The sequence below is a fragment of the Porites lutea genome, chromosome 10, assembly GCF_958299795.1.
Source record: "Porites lutea chromosome 10, jaPorLute2.1, whole genome shotgun sequence".
In the NCBI taxonomy this organism is placed as follows: domain Eukaryota; kingdom Metazoa; phylum Cnidaria; class Anthozoa; order Scleractinia; family Poritidae; genus Porites; species Porites lutea.
In genome coordinates, this window is record NC_133210.1 from 23,386,819 (window position 1) to 23,398,875 (window position 12,057).

Below are 12,057 nucleotides of genomic sequence, written 5' to 3' on the forward strand. Positions count from 1 at the left end.
TGTGATAACAAGTTTGCATTGTTAGTAGCTGTAATCATTGACGCCATTAAGACAATACAGATACCGGACGACCACAAACTAGTGTCCTTTGACGTGAAATCGCTGTTCACCAGTATTCCACTTCAACTGGCTCTAGACTGTACCGAGAACGCTATTAAGAACTCTACTGTTGAACTACCACTACCTACAAACGACATTATGGACCTACTGAACCTCTGTTTGACTTCGACGTACTTTCAGTACAACGTCAAACACTACAAACAGTGGATCACTCACCGTTTCTGGGAACCGAGTCATCTTTCTACCGACGCTCAAAAAAAAGTAAATAGGCACTCGAATTTTCAAGCGTTACTTCAACACTCGACGAGGACGACTCGATTTTCACTCCATGACTCGACGAGGACTAGATGACTCTGCGAGGATGACTCGGTGAGACACGGTTGACTCGACGAGGACGACTCAACGAGGCGATGACTCGACGAGGATGACTCGGTGAAGTTGACTCGACGAGGACGACTCAACGAGACGATGACTCGACGAGGAGGACTCGACCAGGCAAGATGTGTCGACGAAGACTACTCGATGAGTCACGCCAAGGGATACTTGAACCTGGTAGTCAGGGTTGTTGACAATTGAAAGGGACATTTGCTTTGCGATATTTCTTTTTTTCCATTATTTTAAATGTTAATTCCTTATTGAAATTATGGTCATTTATCCAATTTTTATTCGGCTGTTTTATTTCACTCATCAACCCATTGTTCTGAATACTAAACTTTCATTTCATTTTCATCTATATAGTTATTATATGTATAACTTAGTCAGCCTTTTGACTTTTTATAGTTCAGGAATACACAGTACTAACGGTATTGGCGGTCTCATAAGCGCGTTAACACGTTGGATCAGCCTGTAAACCCAACATTACTTTTTTTTCTTGTTTCTAAGAAATATGTTCTAATGTTTCCAATGTACATGTTGCAGAGGGTTACCTTTTTTCTGGCAGTAGCAGGAATAGTTGTAAGAAGTACAAGATTGGGAAGATTATCATTCAGAAAATACCTGCATGCAAGAATCTAGTGGTTTAAGAACTTTCTGGCAGAAATTCGCCGTCCTAATACTCACAAATATACTGAATATATAACAACCTTTTTAGTCCCAAAAACGAAAGAATCCAAGCAGGTTCTTAAAAAAGGAGTTTGAAGTTTGCAAATTGATAAGACAAGAAAATACTGTACCAAACTGTACCACTGTGAGTCTTGTAATTCCAGAACAAAAACAGGGTTACGTTGAGTCGTCCTCGTCGAGTCAGCGTGTCTCATGGAGTAATCGCCAAGTAATGGTGCCTCATCGAGTCATCCTCGGCGAGTCATCCTGTGTTATAGAGTTATCCTCGTAAAGTCATAAAGTGAAGTCGAGACGTCCTCGTCGAGTCTTGAGGAGCCTTCACGTCTATTTATTTATTTTTGAGCGTCGGTAGAAAGATGACTCCGTTCCCAGAAACGGTGAGTGATCCCAAACAGTTACACGGTACAGCTATGGGCACTCCAGTTTCTGTTGTTGTAGCAGAAATTGTCATGCAAAACATCGAGGAACAAGCCCTAGCTACCTACACGCGAACTGTACCTCTTTGGTTACGTTACGTTGACGACACATTCACCGCCGTACACAAAGACGGAATCGACGATTTTCACGAACACCTTAACAGACAGAACGCGGATATACAGTTCACCAAGGAGATCGAAGAAAATGGTAAGATACCTTTTCTAGACTGCTTGGTCACTCGCGACAACAACAAACTAAAAACGACTATTTACAGAAAACCGACATATACCGCCCGATTACCAGACCAGTCTTCGTACAACCCGACCTCTCACAAGGCTACTACTATCCGGACTCTGCTGAGACGAGCGCAACTAGTTTGCGACTCACCGTGTGGCAGGGAAAAATAAGAAACTAATGCGTAGTAAACTACTATTGAAAAATACAACGCGTGCACGCAAAGTGAACAAAACAAAGGAGCACTCAGCTAGCATTGATGGATACAGGCATAACATAGTATTGATTGTGATAGGTTTGAACCCAGGAGTCATTTCAAAAGGTTGAGTTTGATCGTCCGGGTGAACGTAGTCCTGAATAGGACTGTTGTTGTTGACAGTGACTGACGTTTCGACAACCTGTGCGGTAGTCATCTTCAGAGTCAAAGTGAGTTGTATCACGTCAGTTGATGGTATTATACTCTGGTTATTGATCTGATTGGTCAATTATGTTGCGATGTTATTGGTCGTCTGTCATTTAAGCCGTGATGTTATTGGCTATGAAGACTCGTAATCAGTGATTGGTGCGTTTCGATCCGTCTATTGTCACAGTTAAACAGTCGTCTATTGTTAGTCAAATTGTCAGTTCTCCAGTTGTTCTCTCATAGTTAGTTTTGCTTGATCTCGTCAATAAGTCGTTTGTAAAGCGCTGGTAACTGTTGGCTACGATTCAGTGGCGTTTGTTCTAAGTTAGTAAACCAGCTTTCTAAAGTAAGACGTTGATAGTAGTCTGTAGAATACGTTATACATGTCGCAGAGTCCCAGTCAATTTGATGTTTCGTCTTTAAATGGTGCTCAGCAATGTGATTGTTAACGTCACCATTTCTCGTCGCGCGTTTGTGTTCGGTCAGTCGCGTGCTTAGGTTTCTGCCGGTTTCACCAATGTAAGAAGCCTGGCAGTCGCAGCATTTGATCTTGTATACTGCTCCCTGTCTGTCCTCCGGTTTGTCTTTGTCCTTGACATTAGTAAGCAGTCGCCGTAAAGTGGTTATCGGTTTGTGTGCAACACGTATATTGTAAGGTTGTAATATACGTGCAATAGTTTCAGAGGTGCCTCTGATGTACGGTATAGTCGCTGTCGTAACAGGACCAGAGTTGGTCTTAGAGTTGGAATCAGTGTTACTGTGAGTGTTCCGTCTAACAAAGTCCGTGTTGTAATTGTTCTTACTAAAAACGTTGTTAAGATAATCAGTCTCGTCTTGTAGGCTGTCAGGTCCACCCTCAATTCAATAAAGCTGGACTACTGGTTTGGGTGCACACCTGCTACTTTTACCTCCGCGTAGCAGGCCAGGTGGGACCCCCACCCCACCTTAGTTTATTCACTCCTGGGTGGGGATGCGCTCCACTCATTGCCTCGTCCGTTACCGTGCAGGGTGTGTCGCTGCCACCCTCACTGCACTGCTCATTGCTAGGGTGTGTTGCTGCCACCCTCATTCCATTACGTATATTATTAGGGTGTGTCGCTGCCACCCTCATTCCATTATTACTAGGGTGTGTCGCTGCCACCCTTACTGCTCTACTCAGTTTTGGGTGTGTCGCTGCCACCCTTATTGCATGCACTTTATGGGGTGTGTTGCTGCCACCCTTGTTTTACCCCAGGGTGCACCCAACAGCCTTTAGTCCCATTTACTGCCAAAGACTGTGTATTTTATCTTGGACTACATAGTTAAGCGATTAAGTTGTTAATGAAGAGTTAATCATACTTACGCGAAAACACACCCAGAATTATTACAGCCAAAATCAATAATGTTTCCATCGCGCCTGCAACCAAAAAAAATTCAAACTCTTTCTGACTCAAAAAAGTATGTTAAGCCTGAAGACTTTTGTTCTTGGGCCATCATAGTTTAATCAAAAGTGAATCACAAGCAGCGGTGATCATAAGCATTCTGAACGTTCAAATTTTTATGTGTAAACTTGACGTTTCTCAGTCCTATGCTAGTCAACATACATTTTCAAAAGTGATCAAAAGAGACAATTACAGATTATGATGAAACTATTCATACAAAGTTACAATTTCATTGATGAGAATTTTCTTAATCTCATTCCCAGACCCCTTGTCAATTTTGTATAAAAAATTTCATTATAATCTGTGACGATCACTTTTAATCACTTTTGAAATTGCCGTACGTTGACTAGAGGGAAACGTTAAGTTTATATATAAAAGTGCAAAAGTTCACTATGTTTTTCACCACTGTTTACGTTTTAGGTTTGATTATCCTGTGCGTAAAAATGGAATAATAGGGACGTTGGCGACGTCCATGAAAGTGTCACTAAAAAATAGACTCCGCATCCTTTCAAACCATTTCGCGATTTTCCCGAGTCGCCCTGAAAGAAAGGAATTTAGGCTGAAACAGGTACCAGGAAATTTGATCATATAAACCCCGCACTAAGAGATCTACGTTGGTTTCCAATTAAACAAAAGCTGTTCTTCCGCGACGCTCTCATGGCATTTAAATGCATGACTGGTCAAGCTCCACATTACCTCAGCGATCAATTTACAACAAGAATTGCGGTCACCGGGCGCGTGACTCGAAGTTGCCAATTATTAAACATCCCCTTGTATAAGTCGAGTACCGGACAGAGAACATTCCACTACAGTATGGTGCACATTTGGAACAATCTAGACAGTACTCTTAAAACTGCAAAATCGATTTCTACTTTTAAATTTTATTTGAAAAATAAATTGATTACTGACTTTTTAAATAGCACGTTATGATAGTATTTTAGTATCTTACCAGTATCTTATTTTATTATAATTTTAACTTAAAAATATGCATATTGTATAGTACGTAGTGAGAATATTTATTATTCGATTAACTCTTAAATAGGTATGTTTATATTGCTTTTGTTCACCGCACTCTTTCCTTTTTAATTGAGTTGTTAACTACTTCTCTTATCTTAATTAGTAGTCGCATTGTCACTGAAAAGCCCCCACCAGGGGAGTGTCAATAAACTATTGTATTGTATTGTAGAGGGGGCTGCGCTCGAGTTCAGACAGAGATGGCAGAATTTATCGCCTTGCCATTCTAGTCCTTAAAAGATTTAAAATTTGGCCATTTCACGTCGTGGTTGTGCAGAGACAGCAAAGAAATGTACAAAAAAGGGTGATGCGCGTGTAGAGTTGTTGTTTTGCTAACTACACCTATTGCTTTTTGATGTTGCCGTTGTCGTCATAAGGTCTCTAATAGGACATGGAGACAGGGACGTTGTACTCATTTTACTGAAACGTGGGACTCGGGAAGTGGGATAACGGACTCGGGGGCCTCGAGTATGGGACTTGGAGACGTGAAATACGGGACGTTGGGACGTAAATTATGACTCACTAGGACACAAAATACAGGACACGGAGACGCGACAAAAATTGTTTCAGTTTCTGCAAATGTCGGGGATAACTGTGAATAAGTCACTTTCTTCATAAAAAATTGGGTGTTGTTGCTTCTATTTTTTGCGACCGCACCAGTATACCGCTGTAGCAGGGGTTCCAAAATTCCTGCAGGAAGACTAGCACCCTGCTACCAGAGCCTTTCTGGTACTTATTCCATTTCTGCGAACTAGGGAAATTTAAAAAATTGAAGCGACTACACAAATCGAGTAAGACTTTGTTGAGCATGTGCTGCTTGTTGCTGGTCGTGATACACTCTGTTCTGAACCCTGACCAAATACCGTAAAATTCCGAAAATAAGCCCCGGGGCTTATATTTTTCAAAGGCCCTTTTTGAGGGGCTTATTTTTGGAGGGGCTTATCTACGGAGGGAAATTTGCGTTTCAAAATCGATCGGGCTCGCCATATAGTTGGAAGGAAATTTACCGTTTTTGCTCTGTTTTGCTTTGTATTTGGGGCAATTTCCAAGTACAAGCGCCCCCCCCCCCGGGGGGTGGCTTATATTCGGAGGTGCGATTTAACGGAGGGTTTTTGGCGTTACGAGTTTGGGGGGTTTATATTTGGAGGGGCTTATAAGAGGGGCTTATTTTCGGAATTTTACGGTATACTGTCAAGAGTTTCGTTTTATAAATAAACAGATGGTCGCTCTCGGAAAACCAGATTGACCTAAGAAAACAAAATTTATTAGTTTTAGCCTGCGTCGCTAGCGGGATTCTTGTGCACGGGGAACTTTCCTGGCGGAGGAGCCGCCAAGCAAAGCCAGCGGCGAAGCCGAGAGGGAAAATCCCGCCTGCCACCTTTCTTATGAGTTTTGAATGCCGCCCACTTTTGACAGACGGTGCTAATGCGGGTACCCAGTTCTCAGTTATCTACTAATTTTTTTTGGCCAGATATCAGTTAACTACTAATTTTGGTTAGCTATTAACTTAAAGGGACAGTGTCCCGATTATGCGCACGCGCGAGCGTCATCTGTTTTTTCTTCAAAAGACAATAGAACTGTCAAAGATTTCCTTCCGGACCGCACCGCCGACAGAGATTTGTTGTTTATATTCACAAGTAATATTTTAGACTTTCGAAGAAGTCTTTCGTCTTATATAAAAATTTGGCTCGCGGTTCGAAGACTCATCGCGATTTTATCGCTAGCTGGGTCGCCTCGCGACCCGAAAATCTCGTTCCGCTCGCTTTAAAAACATATTTTCTAATTTGAAACTCGTGTCAAAGGTCAATCGCTCCAAGTCCAGTAATATCTGCCTGATTTGCTCTCTTTCTAGCCTCAAACGTTTGAAAGACATAAATAAAAATGCAATCTCAACGCTATGAATCATCACAAAGGTTAGTCAAAAATGATATTATGATTTCATGTCACTAGTTTTTCAAAACATGTAGCACTAGCGCCTGTTTGTTTGATTTTGTCGGCTGTAGGGAGATTCATTTAAAAGTTTACTGACGCGTCGTTGCAAAACATTCTGCTTCACGCAGCTCCCCTCCACAAGATCTCCTCAGTCACATCAATGTCTCAACGGTTTCTTTCTTACAGTCTTTATTGTTGCTGTTTCATTTCTTCGTATTCCTTTCACAATTATCTGAGCTTGTATGGAAGCTAGCAGAAGAAATAAACCTTCAATCGGCATTAAAGTGCTTCGAATCTTTTGGTCCTCCGACCAACGGCAATAAAAGTAACGCCAAAAAATCCAGATTTTGCCCAAATCGAAACTTAACACGAACAATATATCATTGATCTATAATCCTGAGAAGTTTTAGTGTCGTACTGAACCCGGCCAAGCGCGATGCAAACGGATTTTTCAAGATTCTCTTACTCTCCTCGCATCTTTTGATTTCGCGACATCCTGTCCAAAAATCAAAGTTTGGTGCATGCGCAGTAACGGGATACTGTTCCTTTAATTCACTTTCTTACAACGACTATTATGCCGTCGTAACCTGAATTTTCTTTACTTCAGCAAGTCAATCACTTTTGGGAGAGCGTCCTACTAAAATCAAGGAATAAATTGCATGAATTTCCACTAAGACAATTTAATAATAATAATAATAATAATTATTATTATTATTATAATTATTATTCTTATTATAATTAATAACTTCTAGAGCGCTATTTACATTCACTGATCAACAGCGCTTAACGACTTAAAAAAACTACAATTCAAATTTGTAAAACTAATTACATGTACATGAATATTAACGATGTATATTAATAATCATAATATAGAATATTTATAATAATGATAATGAACTTAATTAATAATATTAATAAAGTGAATACCAAAAAGATTACGTTGTAAAAGCTGCACGAAATACATAAGTTTTCAGCTTACATTTGAAAATAGCTGATGATTGAATATCACGTAATTCAGCCGGCAAACTATTCCATAAATATGGGGCAGCAGCAGAGAAAGCCGTGTTACCTAACGTGACTAGCATTTTCCCTTTAGGAGGGTCTAGCAATGAACTTTGATTTGATCTAAGATTATAAATAGACTTAGGCTTAATGTTAATTAGTTCTATGATATACTTAGGCGCCAATCCATGAATAGCTTTAAAAGTTAAAATTAAGATCTTAAAATGAACACGATGTCGTACTGGTAACCTGTGAAGTTGATAAAGCGCGGGAGAAATATGCAAGTACTTATTTAAGCTCAGTACAAGTCTCGCGGCGCATTCTGCACACGCTGCAGTTTAACTATTTGCGAGTTAGGAAGGTCATACAGAAGTCCATTACAATAGTCTAAACGACTAATGATAAAAGCATGAATAAGCGTTCGTAACGAATCGCGAGATAAATACTTCTTAATCCTTCTAATATTATGTAGGTAATAAAAAGGGGCATTACAGATTTTAGTAACATGCGTTGACATTGACAACTTATTATCAAACCATGCACTTAGATTTGTAAGTAACTGAAAATATGAGCATAACTTAACAACTTAATTTAATTGTTGATGAGTTTGACTAACGACGATCATATTTCGAGCTTGGGTCACCTGTGCTGGCATAAGCTTTGAAACATCAAAATTACTCCAATCATGTAGCAACTTCACGTTAAAACCGGAAAAGAACCAACTGTAATAGCTTGTTTAGCAGGCAGAGATTCCAGGCGGGTTTTTTATACTGGATTTGACAAACGAACGTAAATTATTTTTTCTTTAATCGCTGCAGAAATCATGGCAAATCAGTGACTCGGTATGGTTGGATGCTTAGGTAATCTAAACCGAGCAAGAGACGAAGAATGATTTTCTTGTTTGGTATAGAAATACTCACAAACTGTAAACTTCCCCTTAAAAGCCCCCTGTGCGTTATTGGGTGTCCTGTGCAATTAATAAGAGAGGTTTTTTCGAGATTGCATTCGTCATCGTCGTCGACACACATTTGCCTCGCTTTGAGGCGCTTGCTTACGTTTTTCCTCACTTTGACGCGCTAACTCACGTGGCGATTCGTGTGTCCTCGTCTTCGTAAATCGTTCATCTTTTAAAAGTGTGCTGAATCTTCGTAAAGCGTACATATTAAAGAGTTTGCTGCAGGTCCACTATCGATCTGTGTTTAATGAATTTTCCAAAGCGTTCATCTTTCAAAAGTGTGCTGAAAGTGGCCTGAGTAAAATTTTACTTTGGATTAAGCCTTCACATTTTTCTTTGGAATATGCGTGCTACTCCTGGTGCATGCATCAAACCGGGTTGTTTAGCTCAGCGTCCGTTGTGCCAAAATGTAAATTTACCGGCGAATTGTGAAGCTCAGCGTCTGTTGTGCCACAAAGTAAATCTACTGAGTTGTGTAGCCAGGCGGCCGTAGTGCCACAGAGTAAATCTACCGAGTTGTGTAGCTCGGCGGCCGTTATTCCGCAAAGTAAATCTACCGAGATGTGAAGCTCGGCGGCACCATTTCATCATGACTTGTGATATTTTCCGCGCTGGACAAACGAACATTTTAGCTCTATGTTATTTATTGGGAAATTCGTGACCAGCCCACAGTAGCGCCACTCAAGCCGCCGAAATCAATATACTTGACCAAATTATTGGAAAAGTTATTGACGTGAGCCGCACACACATTCCATTGAAGGCTTTGATGATTCCCTTGAAACGTGTGAAATTGAGAGGTGTAGTGTAAGTGAACCAGTGTTCAAACACAATCATTGTGCCCCTGCATTCACCACAAAAATGTGGTCTTGGGTCTTTCTTTAATATCATCACAAGTTAAAAAGACTTGCCAGTAATGGTTTCCGGCTTTTTATAGTAAATTTCAGTATAAGTCTATATGTGGAATTCCCAATATTAAATAAAGTTAATGATTACATCTAAAACGTTGTCAACTGTTTGCTTTTTGTACCTGGGCCGGGTTGTTCAATGCTGGGTTTAGATAACCCAGGCGAGGAGGGTTAGTGCGAAATTTCATTTTGCCAACAAGTTGTTGAGTGGGCGGTCTTAAAAATAACTGAGAAAATTATCCAAAGAAATGCTTTTTTTTTTAAAAAGAAAAAAGAAATCCGGGTTAAGCGCTGATTGGCCTTCGAACAACTGCGCCTTATCGAACATCTATTGCACCAGTAAAACAAAAAAGTTCTTTTTAAACGCCCGAAGCGCTAGCAGTCTGGTCAGTGTCTCCTCAAATAACAAGCACTTGAGACGAACCATACGATATCACGCTGATCACCAGCCTTCAAAACCTTTTAATTATCATATATACACAGTTTAAATCGAGGTTTCGCTGTGCGCAACCCTACGTTCAAAATATGCCAAATCATAGTTATCTATCACAAGAACCATCCACCCTTTCCCCTCAAATGGTACCTTCACGCCTAGCAAACATATCCAACGCACTCTCCTAAGCTCCGATTATTCCTAGATTTGAATCGTCCTATCGATTTTTTCGCATCAAAATCATGCTGCGACATGCATAACATAATCTGAAGAAGTGAAGAAAGAACACCATGATAGACGAAAAGAGTTCTGATCAACTTGTCTTAAGACAACTATTTCTGACTGGTCACGCTTGAAATACGCAAACTAAGGCGTTTCCTACATTTGTATGTGAAGTATAACACAAGACTACCTCCTACCTCCTGCCTCTCCTAGGAATTTCGAACATCTAAAAAAATGGTATAATTGCCAATTTTTAACGGATTTTTACCCTAAAAAGGTCACCTAGAATTTTCGGGAGTCTTTTTTCTGGCTGAAAGTTTCGAAAAGGTAAGTTTTAATCCCTAAGATTTTCGGATCACTAGACTTTCAGCTAAGAAATCCAAACAGATGAAAAATTTTTAGGGGATGGAAATATGCCTATATCTACCGTTTAAATACTACAATACGTTTAACAATGCTATGTTTAAGTGTTTTTTAACTATATTCTAGTTGGGTGCCCCTGAAATGACATAAATCACTTGATTATAGAAATATATTGCTAAAACTCACCTGGTCAATGATAGCCCCAGAAAAAAAGACAGTTCAGGTAACAGAGGGTACTGATCTAAATAACGATTGAGTCGCCTATGCGAAGTCAAGTACAGTAGAAGACTGCTGGCTACTGTGAGGCTACCGTGTACCATAAAGAGAGAGAGCAAACAATACCAACTCTTTCTTATTGGCTGCGAAATGTTTGGATCTTTAAATAACCAACAAAATATCTTCAATAAAAACCATTTTAAATGCAAATGATCATTAAAGAAAGAATATTCAATGCACGGGATTCTGGATCGCTGGTCATTTAATAATAACAATGATAATAATAACTTTATTTATATAGCGCTCATATCCTGAGCTCACATATTTATTATTTATTTTTTATTTAAAAAAAGAGGGGTCCAGAAAGGGGTCCACAAGGGGGTCCAAAAAGGGGTCCAAAAAGGGGGGTCCAGAAGGGAGGGTCCACGTTAACTTTTGTCTACATCCGAGGAGACTGACCTTTTATCAAAACAGCAAATACCAAGAATATTATGGTGAGAATTTATCCAAACATGTTCAACAAGGATCTTTCCACGTGATTTTATTTTGATAGTTATGTCACGTGTGGAACGAAAGTTCAATTTATGATAAGAACTAACCATAATTCTGTTTAAATCTACTTCAGACTGTAGTTGCTTAATCTTATTACAGGTTACGAACAAAATAAAACCTTTATTGCTAGTGATTGCCGCTTGACTGCACAAAGCATCCACTAGCTAAAAATTCTCAACAAAGCCTGTTGCGCTCAAGAATACAAATCGCATTAGGTGTATGAAAAGTCGAATAACTTATTTGTAGGTTTAAGTAGAATCTTTAGAGAACCTCTTACTTAGACTGCGGTTTGAAATAACGTGAGGCACCGTTTCTGTGTGGGTGTTTATTGTTTGCGAGTTTGTTGGGTTCAGTGCTTTTAATAGAAAACTCCGTCTCAGGTCATAGCGTAAGTTGGTCATATATATGACCTGGAAGAACACTGAAATAAAGCCAACTTCGTATCAAAACAACAAGAATGTTATTTTTTAAAGAAGTCTTTAAAGACTACTTCTAGAAACTTCATGTTACAATATGTTTCTTGAAAGACATACATTTTGCAATTTACTTATTGATTTCGGGTTAACGCTTCGTTAATTTACAGTCTAGCAATTTTCTTCTGTACTCAGCACTCTTATTGGCATGGTGATCTATGATCATTCGAAAATGAAAAAGCTTTAATCACCAGCTACAAAGGCGGTCGAATCAGTCGTTAGCTTTTATTAACTCGGGTTAAGTAAAGTTATTGTAAAATGAAAAACAGATTGCAGTTTATAGTTTTTCCTCCGCCATGGGCAGTCTCTATTATTGACGAATATAGATTTTAAATTACAGTTCCTTGCATTTTATTAGTATACAATTGTTACGAAAAATTGTATTGCGTGACT

General features: G+C 39.5%; 1 protein-coding gene across 1 annotated transcript in view; it reads right to left on the reverse strand.

The window, feature by feature from the left end:
• LOC140949667 (vitrin-like) overlaps positions 1-10,755 on the reverse strand; it is a 101,855-nt gene extending 91,100 nt beyond the window's left edge. The window contains exons 1-2 of the mRNA XM_073398813.1: positions 10,610-10,755; positions 3,519-3,572 (exon numbers count right to left, since the gene is read on the reverse strand). Coding sequence (XP_073254914.1) covers positions 3,519-3,567 — 49 coding nt within the window. The 5' untranslated portion in view covers positions 3,568-3,572; positions 10,610-10,755. The remainder of the gene's footprint in view (positions 1-3,518; positions 3,573-10,609) is intronic.
• Positions 10,756-12,057: the final 1,302 nt, after the last annotated feature.